This window comes from Adiantum capillus-veneris, chromosome 18, assembly GCF_014529385.1.
Source record: "Adiantum capillus-veneris isolate H3 chromosome 18, ASM1452938v2, whole genome shotgun sequence".
NCBI lineage: Eukaryota > Viridiplantae > Streptophyta > Polypodiopsida > Polypodiales > Pteridaceae > Adiantum > Adiantum capillus-veneris.
This window is the reverse complement of record NC_140948.1, coordinates 124,385,774-124,403,844: the sequence shown is the minus strand read 5'-3', so window position 1 is coordinate 124,403,844 and position 18,071 is coordinate 124,385,774. Positions and strand designations below refer to the sequence as shown.

General features: G+C 42.3%; 1 protein-coding gene across 1 annotated transcript; it reads left to right on the top strand.

Moving 5' to 3' along the window:
• Positions 1–9,857: 9,857 nt before the first annotated feature.
• Positions 9,858–12,024, top strand: LOC147436355 (uncharacterized). The gene is made up of 3 exons (XM_086489267.1): positions 9,858–10,528; positions 10,656–10,733; positions 10,814–12,024. Exons 1-3 carry the CDS (start codon positions 10,417–10,419, stop codon positions 11,026–11,028), a joined length of 405 nt encoding a protein of 134 aa, XP_086345393.1. The 5' UTR covers positions 9,858–10,416; the 3' UTR covers positions 11,029–12,024.
• Positions 12,025–18,071: the final 6,047 nt, after the last annotated feature.

Below are 18,071 nucleotides of genomic sequence, written 5' to 3'. Positions count from 1 at the left end.
ACCAAGGTAAGTTTGCAATGTACGACTAGCTAGTGACTTTATTTCTAAACGTTTGAACGGCCACTCATAATCTTTGTTCGTTGTAGTATAAGTCATACACAGCAGCATGGTGTAAAGGTCGACATTTTAGGGTGGAACGGATCGACAAAAAGCGTTTTACTCAAGATTGTGGAATCATGGCAAAATTTGAACAGTTTAGTCGACGACGTTCCTCTGATGCAGATCCTGTGGTGGCGGAACTCACTTACTTCGGCACGCTACAAGAGATTTTGAGGATCGATTACAGAGGATTTTTTGTCGACTTGTTCGACGTGCAATGGTTCAAGATAATCATGGAGGGTCGCAACGCTACTGTGCGTAGAGGAGAGTCCGGTTTTCTTGAGGTGGATTCTACTAAGAAATGGACTGACCTAAGAGACACTTTCTTACTACCCGAGCATTGTGAACAAGTAAGTATGTAAATAGTTAACATCCCCCTTTTAAGAGTTATGTGCTTGAAAGCTCTCATGTAAGTTATGTGGCTCTGGCAGGTAATATTTCATCCTACAAAGTCTACATCAAACTGGTGGTACGTCATAGAGGTAGCCCCTCGTAGTGCAAGGACGTATGAAGGCTACCATGTGCCAATCACAACGGCATCAATGGAGGAGATCAGAGAAGATGCTCAATCAGAAGCCGCTGCAGTGGTTCCAGACGAGCATCAAGATGCTACTACTCTATATGGGGTGCATGCAGAGGAGCTACAAAATGAAACAGAGGATATGTGTTTAAACGGAGAGCTCTATATAGATATAGGAAGTTATGCTGAGTTATGCGAGGATGAGAGAGAGATCTCTTAAAGCCACAAATATTGTATTTGAACAATTTTGCTCCGTGTTGTAAAAGCTCTGGCTCTCTAAGTACCTTCCATGGTGTATAACGCTCTTTTCTACTCGCGCTCACATCTTTTGATTGAAAATTCTGAGTTTTCGACTTGCCTCTTCTATCACTCAATTCATTGCGTCATTGTATTTATATGCGTCATTACGTCATTGTATTTAATGGTCTTTGCGTCATTGTCTACTCTATTCATTCAATATTAAGTTTAAATATTCGTGTGTTTAATGCAGGTATGGATGATGAGGAGTTTCTTTCTTCTTTGTCACCGCAGCAGAGACAGTGGTACGTGGAGCGTCATCGCTCTGGCGCATCATCGCGCGTTCCTAATCCATCCGCATCTCCCTCTCTTTCGGAGCATTCGGCGCGCTCCGAAGCTTCGGCGTCGACGAGACGAGCTTCACACTCGTCTAGACACCGGCGCTCTAGTGGTGGCGGTGGCGGTTGTTGTGGGGATTCCGCCGCCGATGCCTCCACACCGCCTCGTGTTCGACGAGGCTCTTTACCCTCCCCTTCTTTGCCCGCCCCCACACCAGCCACAGCATCGCCATCTACGCTAGGTTTTGCGCGGCTGACTGTTCCTAGCAGCTACACACCTCTACCTACTCCGCCAGGAGCCACCCCACTCAACACTCCTCGCTTCGGGGCCCAGACGCCGGTGGAGACACTTGACGTCCGTACCCCCATCGACACGCCGCTAGAGACCCCTGCCGGGACACCCAGGTTCACACGTCACCGGCCAGAGGACTTGCCTTACTCCGTCGACTTCAACGGCGGCATCATCATGGATGATGACGGTAAGAAGGTGATCTCGCGCATGCGTGGTCTTTGCTCTCAGCTGTTTAGACACTACATACTAAACAAATGGAGTGAAGTACCAAGTGATTTAAAAAATAGAGTCATCAGCATACTTCATGATGAGTTTCCCGTTCCAACACGGGATCAGCGCTTCAATGAAGACCTCATGAAGATTCGAATGCGCGAATACTGCAAACACAAGCGTTCCGAAGTGCAAAAAGCAATCAAGCATGGGTGGAACAGGCCAGATTGGCTGGCCAAAGAAGATTGGAAGAATGCGAAGAAAGCAGCGCGCGAGAATCTCGACAAGTGGAAGCAACAAAAGGATGGAGCCAGAGCGCGAGTAGAGGCAGGGAGCTCGCACCACTTGGGGAGCGGTGGATGGGCATCATTTGAGGCCGATTTTGTAAGTGTTTTCGCATTGCTCTTTATGTTCGATAGTTTAGGGTTTATGAGTTTTTTAATTATAACATAATGAAATCTTTGTATGTTTTGACAGTGGTCGATGACAGGACGTGATCCCACACCGTACGAGCGCGAGTACGCAGGCAGGAAGGGCTTAAACGCCCTGATGGACATTCTTAGTTCTCGCGGCGGCATGGTTAGTATTACGGTTTACTCTTTTCTATTTTTTGTATTGTTTTATAAATGTCGTTATATGTTTATACTTACTGAAAGCTGTCTTATTGTCTTTTTTTGCAGAATCCGACAGATACGCCGCTTGGTCGCGATGAGACGTCTGACTAGACGACGTCAGTTTAGCCGTAGCTAGATAGCATTAGTTTAGGGTTTCTCATAGCTTATGTATCATGAGACGGATTTTATACATCTTTTTGAACCATGTATATTATTACATTTGTCACCGCACTTCATTTTGCCAATCAATTCTTTATGCCTATGATGTTGTACAATTGTCATTATTACATTTGCCAATCAATTCATTTTGCCTATGATGTGTACAATTGTCAATTTTACGCTTGTCAATTTTGCAAACAATGCGTCTTGTGGGTGACTATTTTGGGTCTATTATCTACCCTTGCACTTTTTTTAAATAGTGAATCAAGTACAATATGCTTGATGGGTGAATGCCCTGTCACCAAAAAAAAATTCTCTCGGGCGTCGCTATAACCGTCGCTATTTATGGCTCTGTAGCATCGCTATGAACGTCGCTATAGACTTCTGTGTAAACTTCGCTATAACCGTCGCTATGACTGTCGCTATGAGCGTCTCTATATAGCGACGCATATAGCGACGCCTATAGCGACGCTATTAGCGACGGTTTTAGTGACGCCGGGGGTTATAAAAACCCAGTGTATTTCCGTCGCTAACAACGTCACAAGAGCACACAACCTCTTGTAGTGTTTGGCCCCGTGTCGAGATAGATCCATAAGCACATGTCTATATTCTAACTCGTGTTCCCGTTCATTCTCCCACATTAAATGATCAATTTTATATAAGAAAATCATTTGGGTTAGTTAGATATTAGATTTTATGACAAATGTGAAGGCTACAAAGCCTGTAAGAGATGTTTCCTATAATCCACTTTAGCCAAAAATTCCCAAAATGCCCTTAAAGTTTGCCAAAATTACTAGAATACCCCTAATTAACCTCACAAACATCTCTAAAAACACTTTTTTCTGCAACTCTCCATCGGAAGATTGGTTCTCCTCAATAGAAGATGATACCACTAGGATTTTAGATGGTATTGAGACCTCTATAGATGAAAATGTTCCTCATTTTTGAACACACATGCCTCTATTTGTGAGCTCATTGTCGAATAATCTATTGATCCTATAATGGAGAGCCATTTTCAAACTCTTCATGTGGCTCAAAGCAAGAGACGGGACTCGTGGAAGCGAATAGTCGGGAGTGGCACAAGCGGGGAGAGAGAGAGAGCGCATTACTCTAGTTGATTTACAGAGCACATGGTCATTGATCGACACCTACTCTCTCTCTCTCTCTCTCTCTCTCTCTCTCTCTCTCTCTCTCTCTCTACATGTCGCTCCATCCGGCTTGAAACTTGCTACCCGTACCTAGAGCCAGAGTCGTCAATGCTTGTGGAAGCCTAATCCACAATCATAAAAGTTACCCTAGCTGCAAATTTGTGCAAACTTGCTCCCAACACCCAATATTGCGAACCAAAATTGCACACACACACACACACACACACACACCTAAGTACTTATACAGCTAGCATCTAACCTAGTACAAAAGCCGACTCTTTACCAAGTTTGATTTAGGATTTCTTTACCCCCACAAACCCTCAAATACAAAAAATCCCCCCCCCCCCCCCCCCCCCCCCGCGGGACTGGCCTCTTAAAGCATCACTTTGATAACTTTTTAGCCTCTCAAAGGCGTATGAAGTATGGAACACTACCCCAAAATAATGGTAATTGGCGGGCATTTCTGGATACTAAGTTAAATGACTTTGTGCATATCGAGTAGTTTACGCTTGTCGCTTACAGTATCTACCTCACGATCTTACTTTCATATGAGCTATGTGCACCCGCACGCTGCATGATGATGTTCTTTCTCTCTTCTCTCCCACTCCATCCCCCTATGGGGCCATGGACTCCCGCCTGTAGCCACACTTTGGAAATTGAGCAGAATTCAAAGACGAAGGTCTGCATCATCATGAAGCACTGTATAAAGCTGAGGATGGCCCTGAGCCCCTCACTTAGTCTCTTTGCATGGTGTTTGTGTTGGTGTAAAGAGAGATTTGAGGGCTTTTCTTGGAAGCTTGTGGAAAAAGATGGTGCCTCTCAGGTCCGCATTCTCTAAAAGTATTTCTTTACTAGTTTTTTTGCACCAGACGGTCTGGTTTTATATGGTTTGCGGGGATTTTTCTAAACTAAAGTAGTTTGATGGTGTGGCTTGAGATTTAGCAGCCATGAACATTAAAACAAAGTAGTCCATGAACTTACGTGCTTTCTTTGGTCTTTTTCGACGATGCAGGTTTTAAAAAAAACAGTGGTTGACATACATTTTTTTGATTTGTTTTGACTTTGGGCATAAAAGTCACTTGGCCTGAGCAGATAAAAGGGGATTGCAAGGATTTATGAAGGGCTTTTTCACATACCTTGTGTTTTATGATTGCATGGGTGTAGGTATCTCTACACCGATGCTTTGGCTAGCATTCACTTTGAAAGAACTGGGTTTTGGCCATCTTTTTGACGTATAGGGATAACTGACATTAAGTCGTACCCATGTACTTCAGGAGTAAGCATGGCAATAAGTATGAGGACTAGGTTTTGGGCTCGTAGGTCTGTGTACCTGACTCAATATTTTGGGCTATTAGTTGCGGTTTTAGCCGTTGATGCCATTAAAAAGAAAGATACATCAATGATGTATCTACATACTGGCTGGGTATATTGGGACAACTGTTAAAAAAAGGGGGGTCGGGCCCAATGAGCCTTTGTTGCATTTGATGCCTGGTTTTTTGTTGGGCTGCTAGTGTAATCGTGGTGTCACATTGATGATGTATTGCGCAGTATGGTCTGGGTCATATTGCATACCATGATGGAGGTGTTTTGTTGTGACGAAACAAACTAGATTTAATGGGTTTTTTTTTCCACTTAAGGAATGGCTTATTTACACTTGTTTGTACAATTTCGATATTGTGCCACATTAGTCTAGATGAATTGCTTGACTAATTTTGCCACATTAAGTAAGAGAATGACAAACTTGCTATGTAAAATTTTGATGGTGTATGGTTGAGGAGTAGGCACAAAATAACTTTGAACTGATGGTGGTATTAAGTCACTTCGATCAAAAGGGGTGGTGGCCTTCTGATTGAAATGATACATATGTAAATATCTATTTAAGGTCTATTAAAAAATGGGCTATATAGAAACCATACATATAATAACTACCATAAATCAAAGGGGCAATGGCATTTTTTACAAGCTTTAAAAAGATTTTCTTTTACATATTGAAATACATGTACACTTTGGATGCTTTTTTAAGTAAAAAAAGTTGTAAGTTGGACATGGATAACAACTGATATAATGTTGGGTTTTCAAGCCCTCTACCTGTGGGAAAGATCTTTTGTAGCATGCAGTTGCATGGTAGTTAGCATGTTTCAGTTTGCATGGCAAGGAGTTTCTATATGTAAAGGCTTTGAATTAATCAAATGATATAGCGTTTTTGAGTCGATCTCTCTCTCTCTCTCTCTCTCTCTCTCTCTCTCTCTCTCTCTCTCTCTCTCTCTCTCTCTCTCTCTCTCTCTCGTTCGTATACTCTCTGCTCGTCCTCTTCTGCATCCCTTTTTCATGGCTTGCTCTCGGCTCCACCCCCCATAGTTGTTGCTCGCTCCAACAACTAGTATCAGAGCCTTGCCCTCGGCGCTCGACAAGCTCGCGGGTACAGCCGCTTAACAACAGGAAGGAATCACAATCGACCTGCACAAAACGGGACAAGCCCGGCATCATCGAGGTCGCCCTGGCCTTGTGATGAGTTTTCGTCACACTCATGCGTGCAAAAACTGCCTGCAGCATCCGCTTTGAAGAAATTTGCCATCGCGCTGCTGTTCTGCTGCAAAAAATCGGCTTTCTTTTTATTTGAAGATTATTACAAAATACATTTACATTATAGTGACCATTTAATTTGGTCCTAGGGCTTACATAAGTGGGCATTCACACCCTTGGCAAATCATCAAGTCTTTTGTGCGCATTTGGGTGATCGGCTTCAAGTTCGAAAGCTGTCAATTTCAGTTTTGCAATAGTTCGATAGCTGCCAATTTCAGTTTCGGCATTTTCGATAACAAATCAAATTCAATTGTCTTTCAAATATGACATCAAAAGTCGACAAATTTGATGGATCTGGTTTCCATACCTGGCAAATTAAAGTCAAAGGTTATCTGATGCGGAAAAATATTTGGAATGTGGTCAAGCCTCTCGCAGCCGACGAATCCGGCACATCCGCTGCAGTTATAAGGGCACTATCTGCTGAGCTACAGAGGAAAGACGAACAAGCTTTTGGTATTATCCTAACCTCCTTAGAAGATGATTTTATTCATTATTTGGACGATGTCGATTCTTCAAGTGCTGCTTGGATAGAGTTAGAGAAGCTTTTCGGTGCCAAAGCTAAGTATTCAAAAATGAGTTTAAAAATGGAATTATATTCCATCCGCATGCGTGAAGATGAAAATATTGCAGCCTTAGCCAATAGACTGAAGAGTATTAGAACTCAACTTGTTTATGTCGAAGCTTCAGTACCAGAAGAAGATCTCATAGCCATTTTGTTAAAAAGTTTGACTGACAAATTTCATCAGATTGTTACTGTTTTAAAAGAGAAAGATCCGTTGCCCTCCTTGGATGGTATCATCAATTCATTGTAGGAAGAAGAACGCAGGGTACCTAGTACCAATTCTACTATTATCCCGAGGGCATATACAGTCTCGAATGCCGTGTCACCCACCAGTTCTTCTGATACTTCCAGTGCATATGCAGTCACTAAATGTGCTGCTACAGCAACTTCATCTCGACCATTCAATGGAACCAGAACTTGTGCCATTTGTGGGTGCAACAATCATCAGACGAAAGATTGTTTCAAGAAGAATCCTTGTGTTCACTGTGGTAAAACAAATCATCCGTCAAATAAGTGTTTTCAAAAGGGTAAAACTCAAACTCATGTGGTTGAGGGAGACACTGAATATCCAATATATTCTGTTGATGAGGAAATTTATTAGATCAACTCTTTTCATGTTGTTTAGTCAAAATAAATTGTAAGGGCTATAGACACTGCCACCCATGAGTGGTAAGACCTCCCAATTTATCATTTTTGTTCTCAAGTACCATTTTGTCCGCTTCTCATGAGGTTACTGGGTACACCTTAAACCCAAGGTTTGACAGTGAACCAAAAACTCCACTTTTGGTAGCTAATGTTTTGACCTACACCCTATCTGTTCAAGGGGGGGTTACTGATCTAGCACCAGGTTATGGATAAACCAAAAATCCTTGGTTGTGAGAAAACCTAAAACTCACGGTTGACGAGTATACCAAAAACTCGAGGTATCATGAGTTGCTTGTCCAGTTCGGGCTTGAGGGGGGGATTGTTGGGTTTTCAAGCCCTCTACCCGTGGGAAAGATCTTTTGTAGCATGTAGTGCATGGTAGTTAGCATGTTTCAGTTTGCATGGCAAGGAGTTTCTATATGTAAAGGCTTTGAATTAATCAAATGATATAGCATTTTTGAGTCGATCTCTCTCTCTCTCTCTCTCTCTCTCTCTCTCTCTCTCTCTCTCTCTCTCTCTCTCTCTCTCTCTCTCTCTCGTATACTCTCTGCTCGTCCTCTTCTGCATTCCTTTTTCATGGCTTGCTCTCGGCTCCACCCCCCATAGCTGCTGCTCGCTCCAACATATAATCCATTGACACCTGTAAAACACATTCAAGACTAACATATCTGTTGTCTTGCTTGAATGGATGCGGGTGCAGGTGAAGACTCTATCCTTTCTTGGAAAGTTTTTGGCTTAAAACAAATGTCTGTCCATGATTACAATTGCTCCTACTACTTGGGAAGTACTTCTTTAATGAGTCATTATCATTGTATACTAGAATGAGGCCTCATTCTCATAAGCCATGTATAAAGATAATTCTAAGAGTGACTTGTTTTTGTACTTATCATTGGCTTTTCTCTAAAACCACCTGTCTTTTGAATGTTAAAACTTTATTTTTGTCTTTTTATATAAGTAAAAACAGCTACACACACACACACAAAGAGAGAGAGAGAGAGAGAGAGAGAGAGAGAGAGAGAGAGATGCCCTAGGGCTCTACCTGCAATACGGTCGGCCATTGGCAAGGTTGTTATCTCTCTCTGTCTCTCTCAAATCCACTTAACCTCAACTTGAGCTACACAATCTAAACAACACTGATAGCATAGAGATGAGAATTTAAACTATTTGTGCATCTGTAATCGTGCAAGGAGTCTCAATGTAGTTGCTTGAAGACTAGTATTTACTACATTTGTATTGTGTTACCATAAATGGCATGAACTGAAGTTGTCGTAGGCTAGGGTGAACGGAGGTAAGACCATTTTGGCCTTTTCTAATATATATAGGCCCCTGTCACACTGGGACCGGCAAAACACGACCCATTTGAGATGGCGTGTCCTCATAGGTTGCACGAAAAGCAAAAGTTGGTCTCCTCACCTTGTCAGAGTGCCGACCTTACCAACTCAGGCCCCTGTCACATTGGGGCGGGCGTCCGCCTCCTCCTTGGAAGTGTGGGCGGTCGGTCCATGTAACACTTGGCCATACTTTAAAATCAGGCAATTTTTCCCAGCAAATGGTTCGTAGCCAAATGTAAAGGCATCCGACTTCTCCGCTGTCCGTCAGGGATCAAATCCTATCAGCTGAGTTCGCGCACGCTCTTTTTGCAATTGGCCACGCCTTTGCGAACTTGGGCGGGCAGTCTAGGCCACCTCTCTGACAATGTGCGAGGCCATCTGCAACTTTTTTTCGCAGCCAATAAACTGCCGCCACCTAACTTTGGCTTGCTCGTGCCTGTCCCAGTGTGACATAGGCCTCAGCCACTTTTTCTCTTGCACGGCCATCCTCCAAAAGTGTAAGCGCAAACGCAGCTCACAAGCTTTGAGCCTTGACACCCAGCGGGAATCGCGCACGCTATACAACCTGGCTACAGGCTGTTCGTTGAAAGAAATTGGCCGTTAGTAGTTATATAGGCCAATGTGACATTGTGAGGCCGCCCGCTATCCAAAGGCAAAGTGGACGGGTGCCCCAGTGTGACAGGGGCCATAGGGTAAAACCCCCAATATTGGGCCACTTAAGAGAGTTGACAAATTGCCGCCAGTGCTCTGCACTGTTTTCACCTTGGAATGGCGCGTTCGAGAGCTGAATGCTAGACCTAGCTGTGGTAGAGACGACGCCACAAGCGATGACGTGCGCAGGCAACAGGGCGCAAAACAAAATTTCACGTGTAAAAAATTAGGCCACCAGCAAGAAGACACTGAAGGGTCTAAATCAAGCCGGTGTGCCAGCACGCCTTGAACTCAAGATCCGACGGCAAGAGCCCCATCGCAGAGCGCAATAACCAGTCCACCACGGGGGTTGAATTGTCCTTATACTGGAATGAAATTACTTTATTAAAGACGGCAGAAGGGTCGCAGCACAGGGACCCGGTTTTTTATTGGGGGTTTTACCCTAAAGGAGACTTGGCACACAACTCGTTTGAAGTTGGGAGCACATGGCAACCGTTTGGACGGTGGGCCGTCCGATCTTGCGGCTCTCAAGTGCCCTAGGTTTCCACCAAACTAAGCAGGGAAGGCCGTGAAGGTCCCTACACGAAGAAGTTCTCTGCGTCAATCCTGCATCTCCCCAGCAGGGCGTCTCCTCGTAGCAAGAGGAGGAGTAGGAGTAGGAGAAGGAGAAAGAGTGGTCGATGTTGGGCAGACGAGAAGGACAGACTGGAGTGCTTGCCTCTGCGGCAGGGTGCGCAGGTGATGCGTGTGGGCAAGGACTGGAATAGCGTGCTAAGGGGAACCGTGGCTGCCGATGTTCCCGACTTCCTGAAGAGCCCGTGGTTAGCTATGTTGACGTATGACGCATCCAGCCATGATCGCTGGCAACTGGCGGCTTATGTAACGACGACGGGCTCCCTCGTGAAGCAGGTTCCTGTGATACCGCCCTCGCTACGTGACGGCGGGGTCTTTACCCTTCTGCGATAGTTTCTATAACCACGACGAAGACCACCTTCCATATCTTACTGTGGCAGGCAGTGGAGGCCTCATGTGCTGCTTGATCTCCTCTAGTGGGAGATATGTGGTCGCCTTTTTCAACCCTGTCTCAGGCTTCCACAAGATACTCCCTCCACCTCTTTATGGTGATCTCTTGTTTTCAGGTAGGAGCTTTTCTGGCGAAGACACATGTCCTTCCTGCCCTTGCTTTATTCAAATGGCTGTAGATGATTATGATCCTGGGCGCTACTACATCCTGCTTTCTTGACGCCGCAAATTTATTGATGCCAGTTCGAGTTATCTATACATGGAGGTTTTTGACTCCAAGTCAGGGGTTTGGAAAGATGCATCATTTCCTTTATTTCAGAAGTGGCAGGGGAACGTGTGGGATGGAAATTTCTTTATCCTTGCAAGAGATGATGTGCGATGTCTTCCTACGAATCTTGTAGCTTATCATGTGGCAAGTGGTGTGTGGAGCATGCAACCTGTGCAAATGTTCCGTGATGTGACTGATGAGGATGAGTGCTACCAGGTCCACAAGTACAGGGGGCGACTGTACTTTGCGTTGGAGATGTGGCCGGAACGCTATGGATATCGAATTTGGGAGGTCGTAAAGGCTGGCTTGGAAGCTTCTGAGTGGGTTGAAGCTGCGTGCACTCCCTGATACATATCAACAGTGATTGACAAGAGGATAGAATGCAGTGGGATCGAGGTCCTAGCAATTGGGAGCTGCTTTTTTTTAAAGGCGGCACCTCAGTGAAATTTAGCCCCCTTGTCTATGACTTAGCAAAAGATTCATGGTTTTTCCTCCCCTCAAAGGAATGGCGTCCGGGCTACACGAGTGTTGTCTCAGTTCAGCAACCAGGTGCGAGCGCTCGCATCTGATGCTAGCTTGTGTGCTTCAGCTGCTGTTCTTGGATAGGTGGCTTTTAGATAATATTGTGCGAGGTGCCATCTTTCAACTAACCGCTTGTGAGGTTGGTGTGGAGTTTTTTGGGTTGTATTTAGCCTCTTCTAGGGAGGTTCGGAGTATTCATTTGATATTTAGCTTACTTTAGTATGATAGCTCGGTGGAAGCTGTTGTAACTGTTCGCTCTTACTGATATTACATGCAAGCTAAACACATGATCCACCATGGTGGATGTTGCTAGGATGTTTGATTAGATTCTCATGACGAGGAATTAGTCTGTGGAGGCCACAAGCTATGGAGTTTCAGCATTGTTCAGGATCGAGCTCCCTGTCTGACCTCACTGATCATTGATTCTTTTGTGCTTGTTACCCATATTTCGTCCTCGAATTGCCATCATGTGCTGTTTATAGTTTCTAAAAGATCTGAATTTTTTGATAATGATGGCAATGTATGTGGGTGGCCTCCTTGCGGTATGTATAGATTGTAGCATAGCATTCTAGGAGCAGCCAATGCGAATGATGTGGAGAAAGGTAAGGTGCATTAGGGCCTGGCAATTGGGCATAAGCCAGGCTTCTGTGTGGTGCACAGATGTACAATGATGTGAAATATGCAGGAAGGTAAGCCCGTGGCCGGGGATTTGTTGGTGATGTCTGGTCTTATCTTCTATTTGGTACGATGCATCTGCTTGATTTTGGATTATGCCATTTCTTGAGCGGAGAAATCAATTCGAGACTTTAAAACACGCTAAAACCTCCCAAATTTGAAGGTTTTTCCACTTTTAAGTCATAATTTGCAAGTTAGACTGCAAGAGTTGAATGCTCGGTTGCACTGGGTCCTAGCTTATTGTTGTTTCAAGTGCTTGAGTGGGTGCTCTTTGAGGTGCTTGACGAGTGTCGAGCTGAAAGACAATGCCAAGAATTTCCCATGACTTATCTTATAAGAGCCTCTTAAAGTGAGCTTTATTTGAGCTCATGGCGGTTCTTGGGACATCTTTTTTCATGTGTAAATAGAGGAGATTGATGTATCTGGTGGGATGTGGGGGTGTTGTCATGGTGGGATGTGAGGGTGGGGAAAGTCTGTGGCACGAGATGAGTCAGGTGCTTTTGTTCCATTGACAAGTTTATCTGGTACATAACATGCAAGTGTGTATGCGATTGAAGGTTTGTATGGAGCCACTTGTGCACATACACGCACATATGGACAATTCATGTGTTTCGACGAAGCTATAGTTGATGGATTTGACTCTAATCTTTGTTGGAAGAAATGCACTGGTTCAGACATGGGTAGCAAGGCAGGAGCTGGGAAGAGATACGCAACATAATATCAGAAGACAGATTGGATTGTGTTTCAAGATGATGCATGTGTCGGATATGAAGAAATAGAGTTAGATGAGATGGATGTGCAGATACCTTAAATATTTTTAGATTTGACAGCATCCTTTGATGAGGACTTTGACATTAGCATTGACGAGGAGGTCAAGATTATCAACCCTATTAGCAGAGAAACAAGTAAAATGAAAGTTGAATCTTCTACTTCATCCTCTACTAGCTTCAAAGGGGTAAGCAAAATAAGTGACATGACCATATTAGATAATTAGATATAGATGGTCTTACTCAAGAGGAACTTTGGAAGCTTTTTGAATTCATCTATAACTCTGTTTATTATGGAATCCTATATAAAGACTTAACACAGAGACAATTTATTTTCATGATTGTGGTTGGGATTCCAAGGTATGCTAAGAACTTGGTGGGATGACTTAAGTGTGGAAAGTAAAACATACATTATGCAGGGAGGATTTGAAGGCAGAGAAAACTGACAATGTTATTTCTTTATTCTTTGTTGCTCTTGTAATGTAATTTTTGGGTTTTATCAACAAGATTCAAGATCGCAATCGAGAAGCTTTCTTCCGAAGGAAGGTTTGTGATCTTACACTGGTAAAGAAGTATCAGTAGCATATGATCTAACTTATGTATCGGTTTTCAGGTGGATACTTTAAAACAGAGTACAAACAGTATTATGTGAATTCTTTTCTTGAATCATTTGTCAATCTAATAAAGGAAAGAATTAAAACTCCTAGAGTACACAATGATGAAAATATTTCAATTGCTCAAATAACTTCTTTCATCAATGAAATCACAGATTTGGAGTGTGCTCGACTGAGGGTAAAGCATGACATCAAACAGGTTAAAGGATTTAACTTCAGCTTTTGCACCAAGGAGACTAAAGCTCAACAGTTTGGATGCAAGCAAATTGAAGAATGTAAATACAAGGTCAAACAACATTGTAATAAGTTCGGAAAGAAATTTAAAGTGGATAGGAAGAACAGAAAGTTTAACAAGGAAGAAAGGCAGCTGGTAAAATGCTACATTTGTGGTAAACTTGGCCATATTGCTCCTAACTGCCGAAAACAAAAGAAGAAATTTGGGTAGGAAAAAGAGAAAGCTTAATAAGGAAGAAAGGCAGTTGGTAAAATGCTACATTTGTGGTAAACCTGGTCATATTGCTCTTAACTGCCGAAAACGAAAGAAGAAATTTGGAAATGTTGTTTTAAAAGACAAGTTTGAGTATGAAGTGGTTTATTGCAATGCCAAAGAGATTTTTCAATTCGGCAGTACATATTATATGACTGATGAAACCGACTCTTTTATTGAAGATTCTAGTGCTGAGTCTACACCAACTGAAGAACCCGATTTCTCATATGATAGTTTAGTCAATGACAGTTTCACCAAAATGTCCAATATGATAAAAAAGCTTTATCCTTTCTCAAAGTCTACAAGGTATTATTCTTCCACAACAGAAGAGGCTACTACCAATACCAGTGAAGAATCAGATACATGGCAAAGAAATTCAAGGCCCATGAAGATGAATTTGTCTAAGAAGGAACACCAAAGATATCGGCCACTACCACTGTTCAGAAGTATGGTTGAAAGAACTGCTGACATTGTTAATCAACCTGAATGGAAGCAACAAATGAAGCAACGAGATGATTTTATAAGTCAACCACCATCGGTAGTACGACCATCTAAGACTACTAAAAATGCCTCTGCTTCAACTTCTGGTCCAAGACAATTACCAATAGAGCATGCAGTTGAATTTATTCAGGTATGTAGTAAGAATTTACAATACATCTACATTGTAAAGAACTGAGTCAACGCATAACTATGATAGAATCTAAGCTTGCTGCTATTGAAGCCAAGGTTGATCAAACCTATGCTGTTGCTATTAATCTCTCTGACATGGTAGCTATGCATCAAGTAGCTACCGAGCTTGTAAATGAATGCGTACTTGATCACATTATGAATGTATGTGATGTGATTCACATGGTAGCTATGCATCAAGTAGCTACCGAGCCTGTAAATGAATGGGTACTTGATCACATTATGAATGTATGTGATGTGATTCACTTTGATGCCAAATTCAATACAGCCTTCTATTCAGAAGTTTGGATCAAGTTTCCTCACACACAATCATTCCATGTTGACGCTTTATGGGACTCAGGTTCTGTCATGTCCTACATTAATCAAGTCCTTGTTCCACCGCACTTGATTCAATACCTACCTTCTGGCATTACAGTTTCCTATGCCAATAATTCTAGAGGAAGAATACAAAAGGTAGTCTCTTGCAAAATTGCTATAGGAAAATCTAAGTTTTTGATCACCCTATATCTGCACCCTCACCCAAATACAGATCTTACACTTGGTGCAGATCTGGTATCTCAGGTAACTCCTTTCACTATTTTGCCTGATTTATCTATGCAATTTTATGTCAAGACTACAACTTACCGGGTAAGCACAAAATCTAGAGGTGCTCTTCTTCTCGGGGGGATGATTCCTACTCTCCCTGATCCTCAAAAGGAAGCAGATTCTAGCAATGGTTCGAAATGGAAAAAAGTAGATACTTTAAGGAATTGGACGAAATTAGAATGTTACTAACACAATAGACCAATGACAATCCGCTAGAGTTCTGGGACAGAGAAGAGTATTGGGTTTCACTTCCAGGAAACCCACCCACTGCTTGATTAAGAGCAACACATCCTGGCATGTGATTGGAAGACACTAAATTATGCAATAAGGAGATTGGTCAGCTACTTAAAGATGGACTTATTTCTCCTAGCAACAATGCATTTGCTTGTCAGGCTTTTTATGTCAATAATCACTCTGAGCAAAAGAGGGGAAAGAAGCATATTATCATCAATTAAAAGCCGATTAATGATTGGCTTGAACCTCGCAGGTTCCTCTACCACTTAAGGATGATCTTCTTTGAAGGATCAGGAGCTGTAAGATTTTTTCTAAATTTGATCTCAAAAGTGGTTTTTGGCAATTCAAGATACATCCAACTGACAGACATAAGACAAGTTTTGTGGTGCCTCAGGGAATGTTTGAATGGAATGTCCTGCCAATGGGTATTAAACTTGCCCCTTCTTTATGTCAGGAAAGGATCAAATTAATCTTTGCAGATTGCAGGGAATTTGTCCTCTTGTATATTGATGATATCTTAGTCTATTCTAAAGATATTATTAGTCATATTAGACATCTACATATGTTCATAAAGAAACTGCAAAGCACCGGTTTTGTATCCCTACAAAGTTTCCTAATATTTTCACTGAAAAGAAGCAGGTACACTCTTTTGTTGGCTACTTTTTCAACAAGCTACAAAGTTTCCCTAATATTTTCACCGAAAAGAAGCAGCTACAGTCTTTTGTTGGCTGCTTACAATGCACAGATTCCCAGTATCCTCATCTTGCTAAAGATCTGGTAATCTTCAAGGAGCTAGAACGTAGTACACACTTATTCAGGACTGACCAAATGACAAAAACAATCCAACAAATAAAGCAGGTTTGCTACCATTTGCCACCCCTGCAAGTCCCATATGATAAATCGTTGGTGGTATACTCTAATGTCTCCGAAGAAGCTTGGGGCAGCATTTTATGTAAAGAAACCGAAAGCGGTTCTATCATTTGTCGATGGGCATCCGGACGCTTCAAGGATCCTGAAGTTAAATATCATTTCATACAGAGAGAGCTACTAACAGGAGTCAACTCAGTGTTGGCTTTTCGCTTATTTTTAATGGGAGTACTTTTCACGTTTCGTAGTGACCTTAAGCATTTTGGCAAATTCTTGGAAGAGAAAAATGCCGGAAAGGTAGGCCACACGCGCATTTTCCGATGGTCCTATAAGCTTAGTCACTTTGACGTCTCCTACGAATATGTGCCAGGTCATAAGAATAATATTACCGATTTGTTATCGCGCATCAAAAAAAGGGAGGAGTAAGGTCTTGAATTTCAACTTCAACTTTTGCTAGTGCGAGTATCACGACTTTCTTTTCCTTTATACATCACTATGTAAAAGCTGTATTGCACTCACTTTTCCTTTTCCTTTATGGACCACTATGTAACAACTGTATTGCACTAACCGACAAAGAATGTCTCTACCAGTCCACTAAGTTGTCTCTTAATGACAGTTGTACTCCACCACCTCAAAATATCGGCACGATCTTTACACGCGTCAATAAATGCCTATCCAACCCCATGTATGTAATGGAAGGCAACGTTTGTATAAGGGCGTCTTTTCACAAGACTTCTATCTAGGAGATCTGAGAAGCTCTTCTGTATTCCTATCACTAGCCTTTGTCTTGTAACCTTGCTCGATCTATGCAAGCAATCTAAGCAACATTTGTTAATTCTGTCTGGTTCACTTGTGTTTGTGATACTGCTCAGTTGTGTCTATTCTGCAATATTGTTCATCTGTGATACTACTCAGTTGTGTCTGTGATAAGGTCCATATGCTCCGCTTTGATTTGATTCTGTAATCCCGAACAGTAGGTATAGGTTTCTTATGCATCTTCTGCTCATTGGAGTAACATCATTACTTCAAACAATCTTTTTGGCTTCAAGATCCCAAAGACGATATCCCATTTCACCACACTCACCATATACATTTCCTTGACTTTTGCTACACATATGCTTAGGAACATGGCAAAATGCTTCACAGACAAAAACTCAAAGATGTTCATAAGTATTAACCTTCTTAGACCAAAGCATGTGTGGAACTTGCTCATATAGCATAGGATTAGGTGACCTATTGAGATGAGATGAATTGCAGTAGCAACTGCTTCTGCCCAAATCCCTTTGGGTAGATTGGCACTAGACAACATAGATTCAACTTTTAGGTAGATTGGCATTAGACAATATAGTATCTGACTTTCTCTAGTATTGTTCTATTCATCCTCTCTACAACACCATTTTGGGGAGGATTGTAAGGAGCATTCAACTCATTTTTGGTTCCTTTTGAATCACAAAAGTCTTGAAAAGACTTTGAAACATACTACCCACCATTGTCAGTGTGTAAGCACTTGAACTTATTTCCACTCCGGTTCTCAACTAATGAGGCAAACTTTTTGAATGCATCAAGCACTTGATCTTTGTACTTAAGAGAATAAACCCAAACTTTGCGAGAATAGTCATCGATGAATGTGGACAAATAAGAAGCACCCCCTAATGACACACTAGGCATAGGACCACAAATTTCACTATGTATCAACTCTAAGCGTTCACTTCTTCTAGCCACTTGCTTTGTGAGGACTTTGTGTTTGCTTACCATACAAACAATGCTCACACACCTTACAAGTAGAATAATCAAGACCTGATAAATAAGCCAAATGAGACAATGCTCTCATTCCCTTTTCACTCATATGACCTGGTCGCTCGGCAATGCCACACAGAGGCATTTGGCTGCTCGGCTATACATATAACATTATTCTTAACACTAGCAACATGTAGAGTGTAAAGAGTTCCATGT

Coding starts and splice junctions, on each gene's coding strand:
- LOC147436355 (XM_086489267.1), top strand. CDS start 10,417: ATGTGCTGCTTGATCTCCTCTAGTGGGAGATATGTGGTCGCCTTTTTC. Junction 10,529..10,655: donor TGGTGATCTCTTGTTTTCAG/GTAGGAGCTTTT, acceptor TATTGATGCCAG/TTCGAGTTATCTATACATGG. Junction 10,734..10,813: donor TCATTTCCTTTATTTCAGAA/GTGGCAGGGGAA, acceptor CGAATCTTGTAG/CTTATCATGTGGCAAGTGGT.